This window comes from Salmo salar, chromosome ssa19, assembly GCF_905237065.1.
Source record: "Salmo salar chromosome ssa19, Ssal_v3.1, whole genome shotgun sequence".
NCBI classification, from domain to species: domain Eukaryota; kingdom Metazoa; phylum Chordata; class Actinopteri; order Salmoniformes; family Salmonidae; genus Salmo; species Salmo salar.
The window spans coordinates 82,119,867-82,145,861 of record NC_059460.1 but is presented as its reverse complement, the minus strand read 5'-3'; the positions used below and the strand labels follow the sequence as shown (position 1 = coordinate 82,145,861).

Below are 25,995 nucleotides of genomic sequence, written 5' to 3'. Positions count from 1 at the left end.
TGGTCATGTTGTCGAGGGGACAGACAGATGGTCATGTTGTCGAGGGGACAGACAGATGGTCATGTTGTCGAGGGGACAGACAGATGGTCATGTTGTCTAGGGGACAGACAGATGGTCATGTTGTCGAGGGGACAGACAGATGGTCATGTTGTCGAGGGGACAGACAGATGGTCATGTTGTCGAGGGGACAGACAGATGGTCATGTTGTCGAGGGGACAGACAGATGGTCATGTTGTCGAGGGGACAGACAGATGGTCATGTTGTCGAGGGGACAGACAGATGGTCATGTTGTCGAGGGGACAGACAGATGGTCATGTTGTCTAGGGGACAGTGTTACAGACAGGTGGTCATGTTGTCGAGGGGACAGTGTTACAGACAGATGGTCATGTTGTCTAGGGGACAGACAGATGGTCATGTTGTCGAGGGGACAGACAGATGGTCATGTTGTCGAGGGGACAGACAGATGGTCATGTTGTCGAGGGGACAGACAGATGGTCATGTTGTCGAGGGGACAGACAGATGGTCATGTTGTCGAGGGGACAGACAGATGGTCATGTTGTCGAGGGGACAGACAGATGGTCATGTTGTCGAGGGGACAGACAGATGGTCATGTTGTCGAGGGGACAGACAGATGGTCATGTTGTCGAGGGGACAGACAGATGGTCATGTTGTCGAGGGGACAGACAGATGGTCATGTTGTCGAGGGGACAGACAGATGGTCATGTTGTCGAGGGGACAGACAGATGGTCATGTTGTCGAGGGGACAGACAGATGGTCATGTTGTCGAGGGGACAGACAGATGGTCATGTTGTCGAGGGGACAGACAGATGGTCATGTTGTCGAGGGGACAGACAGATGGTCATGTTGTCGAGGGGACAGACAGATGGTCATGTTGTGATTGTCTGAAGTGTAGAGGAGCAGTCGGCCGTCAGTGTGTTTAGCTGAGCACACAGTTTTGGGGAGAGTGTGGAGCTCTGTCTCTCTCTCCCTCTCTGTCTCTCTGTCTCTCGCAGTCTGTGTGTCTGTCTCTCTCCCTCTCTCCCTCTCTGTCCCTCTCTGTCTCTCTCTGTCTGTCTGTCTGTCTCTCTGTCTGTCTGTCTGTCTGTCTGTCTGTCTGTCTGTCTGTCTGTCTGTCTGTCTGTCTGTCTGTCTGTCTGTCTGTCTGTCTGTCTGTCTGTCTGTCTGTCTGTCTGTCTGTCTGTCCCTCTCTCTCTCGTTTTCTCTATCGTTTTCTCTCTCTCTCTCTGTCAATTCAAGGGATTTATTGGTATGGGTTGATATCATATGTTGATATTGCCAAACTAGATAATAAACGAAAGTGAAATAAACAATACAAATTAAACATTACACTCACAAGATATTTCAAATGTCATATTATGTGCAAATGGTACAAAAGGGAAAATAAATAAACATAAATATATTTCATCCAATAGATATGGGAGTTTATCAAAATCGTTTTTAAAAAAAGAATCTTTGGATCTGTGTAATCTGAGGGAAATATGAGTCTCTAATATGGTCATACATTTGGCAGGAGGTTAGGAAGTGTAGCTCAGTTTCCACCTCATTTTGATGGCAGTGTGCACATAGCCTGTCTTCTCTTGAGAGCCAGGTCTGTCTACGGCGGCCTTTCTCAATAGCAAGGCTATGCTCACTGAGTCTGTACATCGTCAAAGCTTATCTCTCTCTCTCTGTCTCTCTGTGCTCTCGTTTCAGTCTCTCTGGGGAGAAGAGCACCATCTGAAGGAAATAATTGAATCTCCGCTCCACTTTCGCTCGTTCCTCTTGTGTCGGATCAACCAATGCCACCAGCATAGGGGCACTTCTGTGTGTGTGTGTGTTCCTGCGTGTGTGTGTGTTCCTGCGTGTGTGTGTGTTCCTGCGTGTGTGTGTGTTCCTGCGTGTGTGTGTGTTCCTGCGTGTGTTTGTGTTCCTGCGGGCGTGCACGTAGTGCAAATGTGTGTGCTAGAGGTCGACCGATTATGATTTTTCGATGCCGACTATTGGAGGACCACAAAAGGCCGATACCGATTAATCGACCGTTTTTTAATTTATATATATATATATATATATTTATAATTATTATTATTTTTATATATATATTTATAATTATTATTATAATTTCTTTTGTAATGATGACAATTACAATACTGAATGAACACTTTTATTTTAACTTAATATAATACATAAATAAAATAAATTTAGTCTCAAATAAATAATGAAACCTGTTCAATTTGGTTTAAATAATGTAAAAACTAAGTGTTGGAGAAGAAAGTAAAAGTTAAGTTCCTTGCTCAGAACATGAGAACATATGAAAGCTGGTGGTTCCTTTTAACATGAGTCTTCAATATTCCCAGGTAAGAAGATTTAGGTTGTAGTTATTATAGGACTATTTCTCTCTATGTCATTTGGCTATACCATTTACCATTTACCATTTGACTTTGACTATTGTATGTTCTTATAGGTACTTTAGTATTGCCAGCCTAATCTCGGGAGTTGATAGGCTTGAAGTCATGAACAGCGCAATGCTTGAAGCACAGTGAAGAGCTGCTGGCAAATGCAGGAAAGTGCTGTTTGAATGAATGCTTACGAGCCTGCTGCTGCCTAACACCGCTCAGTCAGACTGCTCTATCAAATCATAGACTTAATTATAATATAGTAACACACAGAAATACGAGCCTTAGGTCATTAATATGGTCAAATCTGGAAACTATCATTTTGAAAAAAAAACGTTTATTCTTTCAGTGAAATACGGAACCGTTCTGTATTTTATCTAACGGGTGGCATCCGTAAGTCTAAATATTGCTGTTACATTGCACAACCTTCAATGTTATGTCATAATTATGTACAATTCTGGCAAATTAATTGCGGTCTTTGTTAGGAAGAAATAGTCTTCACACAGTTCGCAACGAGGCAGGCGGCCCAAACTGCTGCATATACCCTGACTCTGCTTGCACAGAACGCAAGAGAAGTGACACAATTTCCCTAGTTAAAATAAATTCAAGTTAGCAGGCAATATTAACTAAATGTGCAGGTTTAAATATATACTTGTGTATTGCTTTTAAGAAAGGCATTGATGTTTATGGTTAGGTACACATTGGTGCAACGACAGTGCTTTTTTCGCGAATGCGCTTGTTAAATCACCTGTTTTGCGAAGTAGGCTGTGATTCAATGATAAATTAACAGAAACCGCATCGATTATATGCAACGCCGGACAAGCTAGTTAACCTAGTAACATCATCACCCATATGTAGTTAACTATTGATTATGTTAAGATTGATTGTTCTTTATAAGATACGTTTAATGCTAGCAAGCAACTTACCCTGGCTCGTTGCTGCACTTGCATAACAGGTAGTCAGCCTGCCACGCAGTCTCCTCGTGGAGTGCACTGTAATCGGCGTCCAAAAATGCCGATTTACCGATAGTTATGAAAACTTGAAATCGGCCCTAATTAATCGGCCATGCCGATTAATCGGTCGACCTCTAGTGTGTGCACCCCTGAATAGGGCAGACAGCCCAACATCTGAATGAGCCACCCTTGTTCACTTGGAGATGGGATTTGGGGAAGAGTGTCATTTTGGGTTAAGTACCTTTTTTATGCATTAGTGTGGTCTTTCTCTGACAGCTGCTGGTACATTAGTGTGGTCTTTCTCTGACAGCTGCTGGTACATTAGTGTGGTCTTTCTCTGACAGCTGCTGGTACATTAGTGTGGTCTTTCTCTGACAGCTGCTGGTACATTAGTGTGGTCTTTCTCTGACAGCTGCTGGTACATTAGTGTGATCTTTCTCTAACCACTCCTGGTAGGTGGATGATTGTTATGTTGTCTATATAACTGTTCTCTCTGTGTGTTGTCTCCACAGACGCTGATATGCAGTGAGGATGAGTGGCGTCGGTGAAAACCTCTCGGACCCTGCTGCCAGGGCCGAGTCACGGAAACGCAAAGAATGTTCCTCTGACCTACTGGGTCCCAGGTACACACATCTTTACTACTACCACACTAACTACTTTAGTCTTACTGTGGCTTTAGAGTAGGCTATTGTAGGGCTGGGCGGTATATGAAAGAAATGATAAAAGTGCTGAAATCTGTTTTGGTTGAATTGAACCGTATAAACAAATCAGAATGGAGAAAGACTCATTGAAATCACTTAGAATGTATGTGTTGCTAGGATCACTCACTACCCATAAAGCACCCTGGGATCACTCACTACCCATAAAGCACCCTGGGATCACTCACCACCCATAAAGCACCCTGGGATCACTCACTACCCATAAAGCACCCTGGGATCACTCACTACCCATAAAGCACCCTGGGATCACTCACTACCCATAAAGCACCCTGGGATCACTCACTACTCATAAAGCACCCTGGGATCACTCACTACCCATAAAGCACCCTGAGATCACTCACTACTCATAAAGCACGCTGGGATCACTCACTACTCATAAAACACCCTGGTATCACTCACTACTGCACCCTGGGATCACTCACTACTCATAAAGCACCCTGGGATCACTCACTACTCATAAAGCAAATGTACAACTTTTATTATTTAAAAAAAACTAAAAATACCATCCTTTTTTTTTTTTACATACTGTGATATATTTTGGCCATCTCGCCCAGCCCTGGGCTCCTGTGACTTTGTAACTTTACTGTAGACTACTGAAAAACCTAACCCAGGTCAGTAAGTAGCTTTGGTCAGGACAGAATGGCCCCGTTTCTGTAGCGTGAGGCAGCTTGATGGATGTTCCCTGGACAGGGTACTAGAACCCAGGTCAGAGAGACCTCTTATTTAACTGAAGTTATGGCTTAATGCCAACCCCATGGTTCTCCTCTAGTTGTAACTCAGGTAGGACACCTGTCCCCTATCTTGCCTTTCAAACGTTGGTTGTTTGATTTATAACTTTTTGCCGAAGAAAAAGAGACCTATATTTACACTGAGTGTACAAAACATTAAGAACACCTGCTCTTTCCATGACATAGACTGACCAGGTGAATCCAGGTGAAAGCTATGATCCCTTATTGATGTCACTTGTTAAATCCACTTCAATCAGTGTAAATGAAGGGAAGGAGACAGGATGAAGAAGGATTTCTAAGCCTTCAGACATAGATTGTGTTCCATTCAGAGGGTATTTAAGGACATTTTTTAAATGTATTTAACTAGGCAAGTCGGGTTAAGAACAAGTTCTTATTTACAATGACGGCCCGGATGACACTGGGACAATTGTGCGCCGCCCTATGGGACTCCCAATCACGACCGGTTGTGATACAGCCTGGAATCAAACCAGGGTCTGTAGTGACGCCTCTTGCACTAAGATGCAGTGCCTTAGACCGACGTGCCACTTGGGAGCCCCATTTGAACAGGGTATTCTAGGTACCAGGCGCACTGGTTTGTGTCAAGAACGGCAACTCTGCTGGGTTTTTCACACTCAACAGTTTCCTGTGTATCATGAATGGTTCCACCACTCAACAGTTCCCCCTGTGTATCATGAATGGTTCCACCACTCAACAGTTCCCCCTGTGTATCATGAATGGTTCCACCACTCAACAGTTCCCCCCTGTGTATCATGAATGGTTCCACCACTCAACAGTTCCCCCCTGTGTATCATGAATGGTTCCACCACTCAACAGTTTCCCCCCTGTGTATCGTGAATGGTTCCACCACTCAACAGTTCCCCCCTGTGTATCATGAATGGTTCCACCACTCAACAGTTCCCCCCTGTGTATCATGAATGGTTCCACCACTCAACAGTTCCCCCTGTGTATCATGAATGGTTCCACCACTCAACAGTTCCCCCTGTGTATCGTGAATGGTTCCACCACTCAACAGTTTCCCCCCTGTGTATCGTGAATGGTTCCACCACTCAACAGTTCCCCCCTGTGTATCATGAATGGTTCCACCACTCAAAGGACCTCCAGCCAACCTCTGGAATGCTTTTGACACATTGTAAAGGCCATGCCCTGACAAATTAATTTGGTTCTGAGGTCAAAAGGGGGGTGCAACTCAATATTAGGGGATGTGTCTTACTGTTTTGTACACTCGGTGTAAATGGGGTGTTCCACAGATGCTGCCTCCAGTGATTCCTACTGTTGTGTCAAGTTGGCTAGATGTCCATGTCACCTGGATTCACCTGGTCAGTCTATGTCATGGAAAGAGCAGGTGTTCCTAATGTTTTGTACACTCAGCCAATACAAAAACAAGTGCCATTTTAAAACTCTACTATCAACTGGTTATATTATATCATGGAACACCATCTGTAATATCAACTAGTTATATTATACAGTTGAAGTCGGACGTTTACATACACCTTCGCCAAATACATTTAAACTCAGTTTTTCACATTTCCTGACATTTAATCCTAGTAAAAATTTCCAGTTTTAAGTCAGTTAGGATCACCACTTTATTTTAAGAATGTGAAATGTCAGAATAATAGTAGAGAGAATGATTTATTTCAGCTTTTATTTCTTTCATCACATTCCCAGTGGGTCAGAAGTTTACATACACTCATAGTATTTGGTAGCATTGCCTTTAAATGATTTAACTTGGGTCAAACGTTTCGGGTAGCCTTCCACAAGCTTCCCACAATAAGCTGGGTGAATTTTGGCCCATTCCTCCTGAAAGAGCTGGTGTAACTGAGTCAGGTTTGTAGGCCTGTGGGATTGAGGTCAGGGCTTTGTGATGGCCACTCCAATACCTTGACTTTGTTGTCCTTAAGCCATTTTGCCACAACTTTGGAAGTATGCTTGGGGTCATTGTTCATTTGGAAGACCTATTTGCGACCAAACTTTAACTTCCTGACTGTTATCTTGAGATGTTGCTTCAATATATCCACATCATTTTCCTACCTCATGATGCCATCTATTTTGTGAAGTGCACCAGTCCTTCCTGCAGCAAAGCACCCCCACAACATGATGCTGCCACCCCCGTGCTTCACGGTTGGGATGGTGTTCTTCGGCTTGCAAGCCTCCCCCTTTTTTCCAAGCTGTTTAAAGGCACAGACAACTTAGTGTATATGTAAACTTCTGACCGACTGGAATTGTGATACAGTGAATTATAAAGGAAATAATCTGTCTGTAAACAATTCTTGGAAAATTAGTTGTCATGCACAAAGTAGACGTCCTAACCGACTTGCCAAAACTATAGTTAGTTAACAAGAAATTTGTGGAGTGGTTTAAAAACGAGTTTTAATGACTCCAACCTAAGTGTATGTAAACTTCTGACTTCAACTGTACGTCTCACCCTGGCCTTCTCTTTACCCCCCTTGTCTCCTCAGCCTCAAACGAAGCAATGAGATGAGAAACCGCGAGCATGAGAACAAGTACATCGAGGAGCTGGCCGAGCTGATATTCGCTAACTTCAACGACATCGATAACTTCAACGTCAAGCCTGACAAATGTGCTATCCTCAAGGAGACTGTCAAACAGATACGACAGATCAAGGAGCAAGGTACAAATTCTTGCTTTATTGATCTATTTTGCATGGACGGCGTGAGTACTGTCTGTCAGAGTACCCAAAGGCTGCGTTAATGTTTACATTTTAGTCATTTAGCAGACGCTCTTATCCAGAGCGACTTACAGTAGTGAATGCATACATTTCATACATTTTTATATATTTTTTTATTTATTTTATTATTATTATTATTATTATATATTTAAAAAAAAAAAAAAATTGTACTGGCCCCCCCGTGGGAATCGAACCCACAAACCCTGGTGTTGCAAACACCACGCTCTACCAACTGAGCCACAGGGAAGACTGTTTACACAGGCTGCCCAATTCTAATCTTTCGCACAGTTATTGGCAAAATATCTGATCATATTGTTCAAAAGATTTTGATTATTGGCAAAATAAAAACAGAATTGGACAGCCTTTGTAAATTCAGCCAACCTGACACTTACAGGTAACTGTCAGAATAAAGGAAACACTTGAGTAAATGAGGGACACAAAGTATATTGAAAGCAGGTGCTTCCACACAGGTGTGGTTCCTGAGTTAGTTAAGCAATTAACATCCCATCATGCTCAGGGTCCTGTATAAAAATGCTGGGCAGGCCATTATTTTGGCTACCATGGCTATGCCCCTATAGGATGACAATTTACCCCATCCACAGGTGCACGAGTGGTCACCTGAAAGGTTTGATGTGTATGAAAACGATGTAAACCATAGCCGTTTCAGTCATCAGATCTCAACCCAATTGAACACTTACGGGAGATTCTGGAGCAGCTGAGACAGCGTTTTCCACCACCGTCAACAAAACACCAAAATGATGGAATTTGTCCTGGAAGAAATGGTGTCACATCCCTCCAGTAGAGATCCAGACACTTAGAATCTATGACAAGGTCCATTGAAGCTGTTCTGACTAGTGGAGGCCCAATGCCCTATTAAAGACATTATATGGTGGCGTTTCCTTTATTTTGGCAGTTACCTGTAAATGAAATACAGATCAGTGCCCCCATTTTGTTTTTAAAGCTGCGATATATAACTTTTTGGGGTAAATTCACATTGACGGATCTATATCTAATTTCTTTCTCATTGAAAGTAAGTCTTTTTCAAAGAGGTATATCTGTTCTATGTGCACTATTTCTATGCTTTCTCGTTCTTACAATGTATTTTTTTTCTTCTTTTACTTTAGGTTTTGTACACCAGCTTCAAACTGCTGAAAATACAATATTTTTTGGTTATTGAAAAGATATTTCACAGCGGTTTAGATGGTACAATGATTCTCTACACTTGCTTGTTTTGTCACATAAACTGAAATTGGGTGAACTAATAGAATTTTAGCAACCAGGAAATGGCAGAGTGATTTCTGCATCTTTAAGTAATTAGGTTAGTGCCTTGCTCAACGGCACAATGGCAGTAGTTATTAACCCATAAGAGTCGTAAGCACAATCTAAGATGGAGAAGGGGTGTTCTACTAAGCGATATGGAATTGTTTTAAGAAGGTCATACCGAGGATCATTTATCTATTGGATTTAGAATTTTAAGACCCCTTGAAGCCCCCCCCCCCCCAAAAAAAATACAGGAAATGTCAATTTTGTTTGATGCCTTACTGCTATTAGCCCATAGAAACACATTGAATAACAGATTACTGCTATTAGCCCATAGAAACACATTGAATAACAGATTACTGCTATTAGCCCATAGAAACACATTGAATAACAGATTACTGCTATTAGCCCATAGAAACACATTGAATAACAGATTACTGCTATTAGCCCATAGAAACACATTGTATAACAGATTACTGCTATTAGCCCATAGAAACACATTGAATAACAGATTACTGCTATTAGCCCATAGAAACACATTGAATAACAGATTACTGCTATTAGCCCATAGAAACACATTGAATAACAGATTACTGCTATTAGCCAATAGAAACACATTGTATAACAGATTACTGCTATTAGCCCATAGAAACACATTGAATAACAGATTACTGCTATTAGCCCATAGAAACACATTGAATAACAGATTACTGCTATTAGCCCATAGAAACACATTGAATAACAGATTACTGCTATTAGCCAATAGAAACACATTGAATAACAGATTACTGCTATTAGCCCATAGAAACACATTGAATAACAGATTACTGCTATTAGCCCATAGAAACACATTGAATAACAGATTACTGCTATTAGCCCATAGAAACACATTGAATAACAGATTACTGCTATTAGCCCATAGAAACACATTGAATAACAGATTACTGCTATTAGCCCATAGAAACACATTGAATAACAGATTACTGCTATTAGCCCATAGAAACACATTGAATAACAGATTACTGCTATTAGCCCATAGAAACACATTGAATAACAGATTACTGCTATTAGCCCATAGAAACACATTGAATAACAGATTACTGCTATTAGCCCATAGAAACACATTGAATAACAGATTACTGCTATTAGCCCATAGAAACACATTGAATAACAGATTACTGCTATTAGCTCATAGAAACACATTGAATAACAGATTACTGCTATTAGCCCATAGAAACACATTGAATAACAGATTACTGCTATTAGCCCATAGAAACACATTGAATAACAGATTACTGCTATTAGCCAATAGAAACACATTGAATAACAGATTACTGCTATTAGCCCATAGAAACACATTGAATAACAGATTACTGCTATTAGCCCATAGAAACACATTGAATAACAGATTACTGCTATTAGCCCATAGAAACACATTGAATAACAGATTACTGCTATTAGCTCATAGAAACACATTGAATAACAGATTACTGCTATTAGCCCATAGAAACACATTGAATAACAGATTACTGCTATTAGCTCATAGAAACACATTGAATAACAGATTACTGCTATTAGCCCATAGAAACACATTGAATAACAGATTACTGCTATTAGCCCATAGAAACACATTGAATAACAGATTACTGCTATTAGCTCATAGAAACACATTGAATAACAGATTACTGCTATTAGCCCATAGAAACACATTTGTATAACAGATTACTGCTATTAGCTCATAGAAACACATTGAATAACAGATTACTGCTATTAGCCCATAGAAACACATTTGTATAACAGATTCACTACATGGAACAACAGATAGTCCGACAAAAAAATCTAAAGGAAGTTTGTTTTGAAGTCTCTGTCCCAAATCTGAGAGATATATAAGAAAGCTTAGGAACTTGTTTTTATAAAATAAAATGAACATGTATTTTACCTTTATTTTTGGCACTGAACAATCTCCTTATCTACTTCCATAACTTTTCTCACCTGGTACCGGGGGACCTTAGAGCAAAACAACTGACTGGTACTGCATGTGTTTGTGAGCAATGTACCCGAAAATTGTTTTCAGCACTGAGCATATTTAAGGGTCTGCTGATCACAAACTTCAACATTCAGAAAATTCTGTGCAACTTCCCCCCACGTGTTTACTGTGAACACCTGAGGCTGTACCCACTTTAAGTTAGTTTTAAAAGATGCCAAGAAGGCTACTGTGGCTATTTGATCATAATGTAGGCCTACCACCAAAAAAACAATGGAGAAAAATGCTTCCCGTAATATTTTATCATGGAAATAGCTGTTCTATCATTCAGCCTACAGTAGCAGCCAATGTGTGGTGTTCAATATAGGCTACATTCCATGAGACTTTGGGAGAAAAAAAAAATCACACAGAGCTTGACATTAACCTGTTTATCCACTTCTGCTTCAGACCAGGAGGTGACTGAAAATGTTTTAGTGTGTTTTAGATACAAGAAACTACTACAAAAATAAAATGTCTAAAAATGTATATGTTTTGTGTTCTTCTAGGAAGCAATCACTCCCCTATTGTTGACTACAAATGATCTATAACTGGGCTAATAACTCACTAACTAGGATATGAACAAAATGTGCACACGTGGCTACATGCAGCTCTCGCTTTGATCTCAAAACAAGCTCATCTACACACGACCGCTCATGCTGTACACACAGTCCAGTTCAAAGTTAATGGAACACATCCATATATGGCAATGGTCTATTTGTATATAGGCCTACTGCAGCTCTGATTGGTTATGCCTCCCTGGTCTGTGTAGAGTATTGGCTGAGTCATGCGTGTCAATGCAATAGAATCCTACTGTGATGCGTTCTGCCTTCTACAAAATGTCTTGTATAGTTTTTGTTACGGTATGTTGTATTAAAAGTGGCTGATATTGCATTGATTCGATGACATTTGCCACAGTAAAGCGAAACGTTGATAGTGTTAACAGAAAACTTTAGAAAAGTGGTCAAGATCACTTTGAGTCAAAATACAAGTTCTGATTTTTTTTTATACATGACTTAGTCACATGCGCCGAATACAACAGATGTAGACCTTACTGTGAAATGCTGAATACAACAGGTGTAGTAGACCTTACAGTGAAATGCTGAATAAAACAGGTGTAGTAGACCTTACAGTGAAATGCTGAATACAACAGGTGTAGTAGACCTTACAGTGAAATGCTGAATACAACAGGTGTAGTAGACCTCACAGTGAAATGCTGAATACAGCAGGTGTAGTAGACCTTACAGTGAAATGCTGAATACAACAGGTGTAGTAGACCTCACAGTGAAATGCTGAATACAACAGGTGTAGTAGACCTCACAGTGAAATGCTGAATACAACAGGTGTAGTAGACCTCACAGTGAAATGCTGAATACAACAGGTGTAGTAGACCTTACAGTGAAATGCTGAATACAACAGGTGTAGTAGACCTCACAGTGAAATGCTGAATACAACAGGTGTAGTAGACCTCACAGTGAAATGCTGAATACAACAGGTGTAGTAGACCTACAGTGAAATGCTGAATACAACAGGTGTAGTAGACCTTACAGTGAAATGCTGAATACAACAGGTGTAGTAGACCTCACAGTGAAATGCTGAATACAACAGGTGTAGTAGACCTCACAGTGAAATGCTGAATACAAGAGGTGTAGTAGACCTCACAGTGAAATGCTGAATACAACAGGTGTAGTAGACCTTACAGTGAAATGCTGAATACAACAGGTGTAGTAGACCTCACAGTGAAATGCTGAATACAACAGGTGTAGTAGACCTCACAGTGAAATGCTGAATACAACAGGTGTAGTAGACCTCACAGTGAAATGCTGAATACAACAGGTGTAGTAGACCTCACAGTGAAATGCTGAATACAACAGGTGTAGTAGACCTCACAGTGAAATGCTGAATACAACAGGTGTAGGTAGACCTCACAGTGAAATGCTGAATACAACAGGTGTAGTAGACCTCACAGTGAAATGCTGAATACAACAGGTGTAGTAGACCTTACAGTGAAATGCTGAATACAACAGGTGTAGTAGACCTCACAGTGAAATGCTGAATACAACAGGTGTAGTAGACCTCACAGTGAAATGCTGAATACAACAGGTGTAGTAGACCTTACAGTGAAATGCTGAATACAACAGGTGTAGTAGACCTCACAGTGAAATGCTGAATACAACAGGTGTAGTAGACCTTACAGTGAAATGCTGAATACAACAGGTGTAGTAAATGCCTACTTACGAGCCCTTAACCAACAATACAGTTTCAAAAACATACAGAATAAGAGATAAAAGTAACACGTAATTAAAGAGCAGGATCGAGACGTGGCTAAAAAATATATATTTCGCTTAAACTGACTTTTTACATTTTTTTTAATTATGCGGACATCGACCTTGGGGATTAAATAACATATTGAGGTTTGAAGAGGAGGAGGAATTATGTTTCTAACTTTAACAATGTTGTTCTATATCTCTATATCTATATCTCTATATCTAGGTCTTCACTCAAGGCTACAGTTTCTCAGATACCTGGCCCCATAGCTCACAGGGAAATGGATTCTTAGTTATCGTAGTTATCACGTAGTCCCATGTAGCTCAGTTGGTAGAGCATGGTGTTTGCAACGCCAGGGTTGTGGGTTCGATTCCCACGGGGGGGACCAGTACGGAGGGGGAAAAATATTTATGAAATGTATGCATTCACTACTGTAAGTCGATCTGGATAAGAGCGTCTGCTAAATGACTAAAATGAAAAATGTAAAGCACGGAGCTAGTAGTTTTCTCTAGGCCCTCTACTGTTATCAGTCAATTGAAATCGTGTGTGTGTGTGTGTGTGTGTGTGTGTGTGTGTGTGTGTGTGTGTGTGTGTGTGTGTAATTTTTAGCTTATACAAGGTGGGAGGTGACTGGCTGAATATAGTAGTCCACAGAGTCTCTGAGTCATAGTCTCTGAGTCAGACGGTAAAGTGTAGCTAGCTGACTCATCATGGGTGTTTCGTGACTCACAGACCCCTGGTTATGTAATGGGACATGACCTGCCTACCATCTCACATCAATCAATCAAATGTGTTTTTCTAAAGCACTTTTTTTTACATCGGCAGTTGTCACAAAGTGCTTTACCCATCGGTCAATTCAAATCAAATTGTATTTGTCACATGCGTCGAATACAACAGCTGTAGACTTTACAGTGACATGCTGAATAAAACCTTACAGTGAAATGCTGAATACAACAGGTGTAGTAGACCTCACAGTGAAATGCTGAATACAACAGCTGTAGACCTTACAGTGAAATGATGACTTACAAGCCCTTAACATGTATTTTTCTTAAAACTGCATTGTTGGTTAAGTAAAAAATAGATAGAAATAAAAGTAACAAGTAGTTAAGAGCAGCACTAAAATAACAATAGCGAGACAATATACAGGGGGTTACGGTACAGAGTCAATGTGCGGGGGCACCGTGCAGTAGCAGAGAGAACAGTCTATGACTAGGGTGGCTGGAGTCTTTAACCATTTATAGGGCCTTCACCTGACACCGCCTGGTATAGAGGACCTGGATGGCAGGAAGCTTGGCCCCAGTGATGTACTGGGCCGTTCACACTACCCTCTGTAGTGCCTTGATGTCGGAGGCCGAGCAGTTGCCATACCAGGCGGTGATGCAACCGGTCAGGATGCTCTCGACGGTGTAGCTGTAGAACCTTTTGAGGATCTGAGGACCCATGCCAAATCTTTTCAGTCTCCTGAGGGGGAATAGATTTTGTTGTGCCCTCTTCACGACTGTCTTGGTGTGTTTGGACCATGGTAGTTTGTTGGTGATGTGGACACCAAGGAACTTGAAACTCTCGACCCGCTCCACTACAGCCTCGTCGATGTTAATGGGGGCCTGTTCAGCCCGCCTTTTCCCGTAGTCTACGATCAGCTCCTTTGTCTTGCTCACATTGAGGGAGAGGTTGTTGTCCTGGCACCACACGGCCAGGACTCTGACCTCCTCCCTATAGGCCGTCTCATCATTGTCGGTGATCAGGCCTACCACTGTTGTGTCATCGGCAAACTTAATGATGGTGTTGGAGTCGTGCCTGGCCGTGCAGTCATTAGTGAACAGTGTGTACAGGAGGGGACTGAACACCCACCCCAGAGGGGCCCCCGTGTTGAGGATCAGCGTGGCGGATGTGTTGTTACCTACCCTTACCACCTGGGGGCGGCCCGTCAGGAAGTCCAGGATCCAGTTGCAGAGGGAGGTGTTTTGTCCCAGAGTCCTTAGCTTTGTGATGAGCTTTGTGGGCACTATGGTGTTGAACGCTGAGCTGTAGTCAATGAGCAGTATTCTCACATAGGTGTTCGTTTTGTCCAGGTGGGAAAGGGAAGTGTGGAGGGCAATAGAGATGGCGTCATCTGTGGATCTGTTGGGGCGGTATGCAAATTGGAGTGGATCTAGGGTTTCTGGGGTAATGGTGTTGATATGAGCCATGACCAGCCTCTCAAAGCACTTCATGGCTACAGACGTGAGTGAAATGGGTCTGTAGTCATTTAGGCAGGTTACCTTTGTGTTCTTGAGCACAGGCACTATGGTGGTCTGCTAAAAAACATGTTGGTATTACAGACTCTGTCAGGGAGAGGTTGGAAATGTCAATGAAGACACTTGCCAGTTGGTCAGCGCATGCTAAGAGTACACATCCTGGTAATCTGTCTGGCCCTGCGGCCTTGTGAATGTTGACCTGTTAAAGGTCTTTCTCACATCAGCTACGAGAGCGTGATCACGCAGTCGTCCGGAACAGCTGATGCTCTCATGCATTTTTCAGTGTTGCTTGCCTCGAAGCGAGCAAATAAGTAATTTAGCTCGTCTGGTGGGCTCGTGTCACTGGGCAACTCTCGGCTGTGCTTCCCTTTGTAGTCAAATAGTTTTTAAGCCCTGCCACATCTGACGAGTTTCGGAGACGGTGTTGTACGACTCAATTAGTCCTGTATTGACGCTTTGCTTTTTGATGGTTCGTCGGTAGGCATAGCGGAATTTCTTATAAGCTTCCGGGTTAGAGTCCCACTCCTTGAAAGTGGAAGCTCTACCCTTTTAACTCAGTGCGGATGTTGCCTGTAATCCATGGCATCTGTTTGGGGTATGTACGTACAGTCACTGTGGGGACGATCACCTCAATGCACTTATTGATAAAGCCAGTGACTGATGTGGTGTATTCCTCAATGTCATCGGAAGAATCCCGGAACATGTTCCAGTCTGTGATGGCAAAACAGTCCTGTAGTTTAGCATCTGCTTCATCTCTGCTTCCTGCATCTGAGTCACTGAGTCACTGGTGCTTCCTGCTTTCATTTTTGCTTGTAAGCAGGAATCAGGAGGATAGAGTTGTGATCGGATTTAGCAAATGGAGGGCGAGGGAGAGCTTTGTACGCGTCTCTGTGTGTGGAGTACAGGTGATCTAGAATTCTTTTCCCTTGCACATTTAACATGTTGATAGAGATTTGGTAGAACTGATTTAAGTTTCCCTGCATTGAAGTCTCCGGCCACTAGGAGCGCCGCCTCTGGGTGAGTGGTTTCCTGTTTGCTTATTTCCTTATACAGCTGGCTGAGTGCGGTCTTAGTGCCAGCATCTGACTGTGGTGGTAAATAAACAGCCACGAAAAGTATAGCTGAGAACTCTCTAGGCAAGTAGTGTGGCCTGCAATTTATCACAATATACTCTACTTCAGGAGAGCAAAATCTAGAGACTTCCTGAGGTTTCGTGCACCAGCTGTTGTTTACAAATATACACAGACCGTCCCCCCCCCATCTTACCGGAGTGTGCTGTTCTATCCTGCCGGTGCAGCGTGTATCCCGCTAGCTGAATATCCATGTCGTCATTCAGCCACGATGCCGTGAAACATAGGATATTACAGTTTTTAATGTCCTGTTGGTAGGATATTCGTGATCGTACCTCGTCTAGTTTATTGTCCAATGATTGCACGTTGGCAAGTAATATTGACGGTAACGGCAGCTTTCCTAGTTGCCTTCTTCGGGTCCGGATGAGGCATCCCGCTCTTCTTCCTCTGCGTCGCTTCTTTTTGCGAATAATTGGGATGTCTGCCCTGTGGGGTGTTTGGAGAATATCGTGTGAGTCCTGCCTGCTGCTGCTGCTGTTGTTGTTGAAAAAATGTTTAGTCTAATCCGAGGTGAGTGATCGCTGTCCTGATATCTAGAAGGTCTTTTCTGCCGTAAGATACGGTTGCAGAAACTTTATGTACAAAATAAGTTACAAATATCGCGAAAAAACCCCCACATAATAGCACAATTGGTTAGGAGACCGTAAAACGACGGCCATCTCCTCCGGCGCCATTCTAAGTTGTAGTTGTAGCAGCGGTGGTAGCAGCAGTTGTAGTAGTAGTCGTAGCAGCGGTTGTAGTAGTAGTCGTAGCAGCGGTTGTAGTAGTAGTCGTAGCAGCGGTTGTAGTAGTAGCAGCGGTTGTAGTAGTAGTTGTAGCAGCGGTTGTAGCAGTAGTTGTAGCAGCGGTTGTAGCAGTAGTCGTAGCAGCGGTTGTAGCAGTAGTTGTAGCAGCGGTTGTAGCAGTAGTCATAGCAGCGGTTGTAGCAGTAGTTGTAGCAGCGGTTGTAGTAGTAGTCGTAGCAGCGGTTGTAGTAGTAGCAGCGGTTGTAGTAGTCGTAGCAGCGGTTGTAGCAGTAGTTGTAGCAGCGGTTGAAGTAGTAGTAGTAGTAGTAGTTGTAGCAGCGGTTGTAGCAGTAGTCGTAGCAGCGGTTGAAGTAGTAGTAGTAGTAGTAGTAGTAGTAGTTGTAGCAGCGGTTGAAGTAGTAGTAGTAGTACTAGTTGTAGCAGCGGTTGTAGCAGTAGTCGTAGCAGCGGTTGTAGTAGTAGTTGTAGCAGCGGTTGAAGTAGTAGTAGTAGTAGTTGTAGCAGCGGTTGAAGTAGTAGTAGTAGTAGTAGTAGTAGTTGTAGCAGCGGTTGTAGCAGTAGTTGTAGCAGCGGTTGAAGTAGTAGTAGTAGTAGTAGTAGTAGTAGTTGTAGCAGCGGTTGTAGCAGTAGTTGTAGCAGCGGTTGAAGTAGTAGTAGTAGTAGTAGTAGTAGTTGTAGCAGCGGTTGAAGTAGTAGTAGTAGTAGTAGTAGTTGTAGCAGCGGTTGAAGTAGTAGTAGTAGTAGTAGTAGTAGTTGTAGCAGCGGTTGAAGTAGTAGTAGTAGTAGTAGTAGTTGTAGCAGCGGTTGAAGTAGTAGTAGTAGTAGTAGTAGTTGTAGCAGCGGTTGTAGTGGTAGCAGCGGTGGTAGCAGCAGTTGCAGTTGTAGTGGTTGTAGCGGTAGTGGAGCTATGCTAAACAGTTTTATATGGACGTTATTTTCTTTAAACAGAGTTGATGTCCTTGTCACCCTACTTGTTCTAATCCTTCATGGTTTTTCAGAACCTGGAAGGTTAGTCCAGAACCTGGACCATAACAGAAGGTTAGTCCAGTAGCTGGACCCTAACAGAAGGTTAGTCCAGAACCTGGAAGGTTAGTTCAGTACCCGAACCCTAACGGAAGGTTAGGTCAGTACCTGGACCCTAACGGAAGGTTAGTTCAGTACCTGGAAGGTTGTTTCAGTACCTGGACCCTAACAGAAGGTTAGTCCAGAACCTGGAAGGTTAGTTCAGTACCTGGACCCTAACAGAAGGTTAGTTCAGTACCTGGACCCTAACGGAAGGTTAGTCCAGAACCTGGAAGGTTAGTTCAGTACCTGGACCCTAACAGAAGGTTAGTTCAGTACCTGGACCCTAACAGAAGGTTAGTCCAGAACATGGAAGGTTAGTTCAGTACCTGGACCCTAACAGAAGGTTAGTCCAGAACCTGGAAGGTTAGTTCAGTAGCTGGACCCTAACGTAAGGTTAGTCCAGAACCTGGAAGGTTAGTTCAGTACCTGGACCCTAACAGAAGGTTAGTCCAGAACCTGGAAGGTTAGTTCAGTACCTGGACCCTAACAGAAGGTTAGTTCAGTACCTGGACCCTAACAGAAGGTTAGTCCAGAACCTGGAAGGTTAGTTCAGTACCTGGACCCTAACAGAAGGTTAGTTCAGAACCTGGAAGGTTAGTTCAGTACCTGGACCCTAACAGAAGAGTAGTCCAGAACCTGGAAGGTTAGTTCAGTACCTGGACCCTAACAGAAGGTTAGTCCAGAACCTGGAAGGTTAGTTCAGTACCTGGACCCTAACAGAAGGTTAGTCCAGAACTTGGAAGGTTAGTTCAGTACCTGGACCCTAACAGAAGGTTAGTTCAGTACCTGGACCCTAACGGAAGGTTTGTCCAGAACCTGGAAGGTAAGTTCAGTACCTGGACCCTAACAGAAGGTTAGTTCAGTACCTGGACCCTAACAGAAGGTTAGTCCAGAACCTGGAAGGTTAGTTCAGTACCTGGACCCTAACAGAAGGTTAGTTCAGTACCTGGACCCTAACGGAAGGTTAGTCCAGAACCTGGAAGGTTAGTTCAGTACCTGGACCCTAACAGAAGGTTAGTTCAGTACCTGGACCCTAACAGAAGGTTAGTCCAGAACATGGAAGGTTAGTTCAGTACCTGGACCCTAACAGAAGGTTAGTCCAGAACCTCGAAGGTTAGTTCAGTAGCTGGACCCTAACGTAAGGTTAGTCCAGAACCTGGAAGGTTAGTTCAGTACCTGGACCCTAACAGAAGGTTAGTCCAGAACCTGGAAGGTTAGTTCAGTACCTGGACCCTAACAGAAGGTTAGTCCAGAACCTGGAAGGTTAGTTCAGTACCTGGACCCTAACAGAAGGTTAGTTCAGTACCTGGACCCTAACAGAAGGTTAGTCCAGAACCTGGAAGGTTAGTTCAGTACCTGGACCCTAACAGAAGGTTAGTTCAGAACCTGGAAGGTTAGTTCAGTACCTGGACCCTAACAGAAGAGTAGTCCAGAACCTGGAAGGTTAGTTCAGTACCTGGACCCTAACAGAAGGTTAGTCCAGAACCTGGAAGGTTAGTTCAGTACCTGGACCCTAACAGAAGGTTAGTCCAGAACTTGGAAGGTTAGTTCAGTACCTGGACCCTAACAGAAGGTTAGTTCAGTACCTGGACCCTAACGGAAGGTTTGTCCAGAACCTGGAAGGTAAGTTCAGTACCTGGACCCTAACAGAAGGTTAGTTCAGTACCTGGACCCTAACAGAAGGTTAGTCCAGAACCTGGAAGGTTAGTTCAGTACCTGGACCCTAACAGAAGGTTAGTTCAGTACCTGGACCCTAACGGAAGGTTAGTCCAGAACCTGGAAGGTTAGTTCAGTACCTGGACCCTAACAGAAGGTTAGTTCAGTACCTGGACCCTAACAGAAGGTTAGTCCAGAACATGGAAGGTTAGTTCAGTACCTGGACCCTAACAGAAGGTTAGTCCAGAACCTCGAAGGTTAGTTCAGTAGCTGGACCCTAACGTAAGGTTAGTCCAGAACCTGGAAGGTTAGTTCAGTACCTGGACCCTAACAGAAGGTTAGTCCAGAACCTGGAAGGTTAGTTCAGTACCTGGACCCTAACAGAAGGTTAGTTCAGAACCTGGAAGGTTAGTTCAGTACCTGGACCCTAACAGAAGAGTAGTCCAGAACCTGGAAGGTAAGTTCAGTACCTGGACCCTAACAGAAGGTTAGTCCAGAACCTGGAAGGTTAGTTCAGTACCTGGACCCTAACAGAAGGTTAGTCCAGAACCTGGAAGGTTAGTTCAGTACCTGGACCCTAACAGAAGGTTAATTCAGTACCTGGACCCTAACGGAAGGTTTGTCCAGAACCTGGAAGATAAGTTCAGTACCTGGACCCTAACAGAAGGTTAGTTCAGTACCTGGACCCTAACAGAAGGTTAGTCCAGAACCTGGAAGGTTAGTTCAGTACCTGGACCCTAACAGAAGGTTAGTCCAGAACCTGAAAGGTTAGTTCAGTACCTGGACCCTAACAGAAGGTTAGTTCAGTACCTGGAAGGTTAGTTCAGTACCTGGACCCTAACAGAAGGTTAGTTCAGTACCTGGAAGGTTAGTTCAGTACCTGGACCCTAACAGAAGGTTAGTTCAGTAGCTGGACCCTAACGGAAGGTTCGTCCAGAACCTGGACGGTTAGTTCAGTACCTGGACTCTAACGGAAGGTTAGTCCAGTACCCTAACGGAAGGTTAGTCCAGAACCTGGAAGATTAGTTCAGTACCTGGACCCTAACGGAAGGTTAGTTCAGTACCTGGAAGGTTAGTTCAGTACCTGGACCCTAACGGAAGGTAAGTTCAGTACCTGGACCCTAACAGAAGGTTAGTTCAGTACCTGGACCCTAACAGAAGGTTAGTTCAGTACCTGGAAGGTTAGTTCAGTACCTGGACCCTAACAGAAGGTTAGTCCAGAAACTGGAAGGTTAGTTCAGTACCTGGACCCTAACAGAAGGTTAGTTCAGTACCTGGACCCTAACAGAAGGTTAGTTCAGTACCTGGAAGGTTAGTTCAGTACCTGGACCCTAACGGAAGGTTAGTTCAGTACCTGGACCCTAACGGAAGGTAACGGAAGGTTAGTTCAGTACCTGGACCCTAACAGAAGGTTAGTTCAGTACCTGGAAGGTTAGTTCAGTACCTGGACCCTAACAGAAGGTTAGTCCAGAAACTGGAAGGTTAGTTCAGTACCTGGACCCTAACGGAAGGTTAGTCCATTGTGTGGGCAGGACTGTTAGTCTGGAAATTGTGTTTGTTTCCAAATGACACCCTATTCCTTATATAGTGCATTACTTTTGACCAGGCTCCATAGGGAAGTAGTGCACTACATAGGGAGTAGGGGGCCATTTGGGACAAACCCTTTGTTGTATTTTTATGGTTCGGTCCATGTAAGTTAAAAATCTATTTGCTTAAAGGAATAATGTAATTCATGTAAAGAATATTATACTGAACAGTATAATGGCAACATGCAACAATTACATTTATTGTACTGAGTTACAGTTCATATAAGGAAATCAGTCAATTGAATCAAATTCATTAGGTTCTAATCTATGGATTTCATATGACTGGGAATACAGATATTAATCTGTTGGTCACAGATACCATAACAAATGGGCCTCACAATGGGCCTCACAATGGGCCTCACAGTGGGCCTCACAATGGGCCTCACAATGGGCCTCACAATGGGCCTCACAATGGGCCTCACAATGGGCCTCACAATGGGCCTCACAATGGGCCTCACAATGGGCTCCACAGGGCCTCACAATGGACCTCACAATCTTCTCATGGTATTTCTGTGCATTCAATTTGTCATTGCCCAAACCATAACCCCACCTCCACCATGGGGCGCCTCTGTTCACAACGTTGACATCAGCAAACCGCTCGCCCACACGACGCCATACACATGGCCATGCACGTGGTCTGCGGTTGTGAGGCCGGTTGGACGAACTGCCAAGTTCTCTAAAACCACGTTGAGGCGGCTTATGGTAGAGAAACTTCAATGGCAACAACTCTGGTGGTACATTCCTGCAGTCAGCATGCCAATTGTACGCTCCCTCAAAACTTGAGACATCTTGTGACATTGTGTTGTGTGACAAAACTGCACATTTTAGAGTGGCCTTTTATTGTCCCCAGCACAAGTTGCACCTGTGTAATGATCATGATGTTTAATCAACTTCTTGATATGCCACACCTCTCAGGTGGATGGATTATCTTGACAAAAGACAAATGCTCACTAACAAATCAAATTATATTAGTCACATACGCCGAATACAACAGGTGTAGACCTTACAGTGAAATACTGAATACAACAGGTGTAGTAGACCTTACAGTGAAATACTGAATACAACAGGTGTAGTAGACCTTACAGTGAAATACTGAATACAACAGGTGTAGTAGACCTCACAGTGAAATGCTGAATACAACAGGTGTAGTAGACCTTACAGTGAAATGCTGAATACAACAGGTGTAGACCTCACAGTGAAATGCTGAATACAATAGGTGTAGACCTTACAGTGAAATGCTGAATACAGCAGGTGTAGTAGACCTTACAGTGAAATGCTGAATACAACAGGTGTAGTAGACCTCAGTGAAATGCTGAATACAACAGGTGTAGTAGACCTCACAGTGAAATGCTGAATACAACAGGTGTAGTAGACCTCACAGTGAAATGCTGAATACAACAGGTGTAGTAGACCTTACAGTGAAATGCTGAATACAACAGGTGTAGTAGACCTTACAGTGAAATGCTGAATAAAACAGGTGTAGTAGACCTCACAGTGAAATGCTGAATACAACAGGTGTAGTAGACCTCACAGTGAAATGCTGAATACAACAGGTGTAGTAGACCTTACAGTGAAATGCTGAATACAACAGGTGTAGTAGACCTCACAGTGAAATGCTGAATACAACAGGTGTAGTAGACCTCACAGTGAAATGCTGAATACAACAGGTGTAGTAGACCTTACAGTGAAATGCTGAATACAACAGGTGTAGTAGACCTTACAGTGAAATGCTGAATACAACAGGTGTAGTAGACCTCACAGTGAAATGCTGAATACAACAGGTGTAGTAGACCTTACAGTGAAATGCTGAATACAACAGGTGTAGTAGACCTCACAGTGAAATGCTGAATACAACAGGTGTAGTAGACCTCACAGTGAAATGCTGAATACAACAGGTGTAGTAGACCTTACAGTGAAATGCTGAATACAGCAGGTGTAGTAGACCTCACAGTGAAATGCTGAATACAACAGGTGTAGTAGACCTTACAGTGAAATGCTGAATACAGCAGGTGTAGTAGACCTCACAGTGAAATGCTGAATACAACAGGTGTAGTAGACCTTACAGTGAAATGCTGAATACAACAGGTGTAGTAGACCTTACAGTGAAATGCTGAATACAACAGGTGTAGTAGACCTCACAGTGAAATGCTGAATACAACAGGTGTAGTAGACCTTACAGTGAAATGCTGAATACAGCAGGTGTAGACCGTACAGTGAAATTCTTACTTACAAGCCCCTAACCAACAATGCAGTTTAATAAATAAAAAATAACAATAATAAATCACAGTAAAGAGGATGCAACAGGGATGCAAACAAATTTGTGCACAAACCCATTTTTGTGTGTATGGAACATTTCTGTGATATTTCATTCCAGCTCTTATAACATAGGACCAACACTACATGTTGCGATTTTTTTATATTTTTGTTCCGTGTATATTATCCTAAAGTTGTGTTTTTTTTTAAATAAATGAATTCACATAAACAGACATACAACACATAACACAGTATCTGGATGTTTAATCACATCAGAGCAACACATCTCTCCTTTGACAGCCATTTAATGAAAATCCCTGGAAGGGGGTAGCTACTAAGAACTAATTTCGTTGTGCACCTCGGCACGTCGTTGTTGTTCTCCTAAAATTTTATTGGCATCGTGACTTTTGATACAGTTAACCACTGTCTCCTAATCTCCAAACTAGAAGCACTGGGGTTAAGCGGTATCCCTCTAAAGCTGGGTAATGTTCTATATGTCAGGAAGGGAGCAAGTAGTAGAGGTTCACTGTCTCAGGCAAAACCAATGAGTTGTGGCGTTCCGCAGGGAAGCGTGCTTGGGCCTCTACTGTTTTTTTTACTGTATATTAACGATATGAAAGATGCTCGTTCTTGCCGTCTTTTCCTTTTCCCTACATTTCTGGTGTCTCACAAAAGTAAAACTATGTTGTAGAGCGTACTTAGCGCAGAGCTTACTAACATTAGCAAATGGCTTGGAGATAATAAGTTATCTCTGCACTTTGGGGAAACTGAAGCAATTATTTTTGGATCCAGACCTACATTGTGTAGGACCTCTGAAATCAGAGTGGTGTTAAAGGGGTGAGGTGCTGACTACTGAAACCTCTGTTAGCTACCTGGGATGACTACGGCCCTCATTCAGAGTGGAAAAACGACTTCCTCTCTGGGCATATTTAAAAAAAAAAAATAAAGTAAAAAAACTGTTTGATGTCTTCTGTGCCCATGTGAATAACCCCTACGATGTAACTGGAATGATGAGATATATGTTCTTCTTCTCTGTTTTTATATTTTATTATATCTGTCATACTGTGTTCAACTGTGTTGGATCTTGTCTAGCCATCTTGTCTCAAGAGGACAACAATGGAAATAAGTCCCAGACTGTTTTGCGTGTTTTATAAAATGGTTGAATTCATAAACTAAACACACACCACTCTGTCACATATAAAACCAGTCGTTCAGCTCTGTAACATATCGTTAGGTAATAAGGTCCTACACATTATACACAATGGTTCCTATTAGGACAATGTACAGAGAATGTGCCAAGATGATACACAAATAACTATGTGTGTGTGTGTGAGACAGTGAGTGTGTGTGTGTGTGAGAGACTGTGAGTGTGTGTGTGTGAGACAGTGAGTGATGATGTTGTACTTGCATCAGCTGTGCTGGTTTACTGGAGCCTGCTGGGTCACACACACACACACACACACACACACACACACACACACACACACACACACACACACACACACACACACACACACACACACACACACACACACACACACACACACACACACACACACACACACCATTAACCCTGAAAGAGGTGTGTGTGAGATGCAGAATGGAGCCTGCTGCTTCTCCTTGGCTACTCTTCCTGCTCTGTTTTCACACTGTGGAAGAGCTCAGTGTGTGTGCTGCCAGCATACTAGCGCCTCACCACCCCCCTTCCTTCCTCTCCTCCTCCGTTCCTCCCTGTGTACCTGTCTCCCCCTGCCATATGGTCTCACGTTGAAACTGCCGCGGTGCGACACTCTAATACGTCCCCCTCCTCCTCATCAGCACCATGTTTAGAAGTAGGGCAGACTTTGCTTTGAATCTAGGGGCTCTCTGCATGCCTAATAAAAACCCAATCCCTGAATGGAGGAGGTATGGAGCCTCATGAACTGTACATAGAGGATACATTTAGTTAAGCGCGTACCAGGTAGACACCCTATTCCCTATGGGCCCTGGTCAAACGTAGTGTATATAGAGGATAGGGTGCTATTTGGGATGTAGTCATACACTAACTCCTCATCTCTATACTTCATGTTGCTGCATCGGTAAACCATCTGACCTTTATTTATCTGACTCCTACTCTTGGAAAAGTATTGCCCCCTACCTTTGTATTGGCTAGATAACATCCATAATACCTATTTTTTATTTTTATTTATTGGAGTGTATTGTTATGTTGTGTTCAGCACTGTTGACCCACCGTCACTCCGTCCGACAACAGAAGTTGTTTACTCAGTTGGAGGA

At 42.9% G+C, this 25,995-nt stretch overlaps 1 protein-coding gene across 3 annotated transcripts in view; it reads left to right on the top strand.

Moving 5' to 3' along the window:
- Nucleotides 1-25,995, top strand: part of LOC106579720 (nuclear receptor coactivator 2) — a 226,057-nt gene that overhangs the window by 80,180 nt on the left and 119,882 nt on the right. For all 3 annotated transcript variants that reach the window (XM_045702808.1, XM_045702809.1, XM_045702810.1), the window contains exons 2-3: nt 3,859-3,969; nt 7,271-7,443. In XM_045702808.1, coding sequence (XP_045558764.1) covers nt 3,878-3,969; nt 7,271-7,443 — 265 coding nt within the window. In that variant the 5' untranslated portion in view covers nt 3,859-3,877. The remainder of the gene's footprint in view (nt 1-3,858; nt 3,970-7,270; nt 7,444-25,995) is intronic.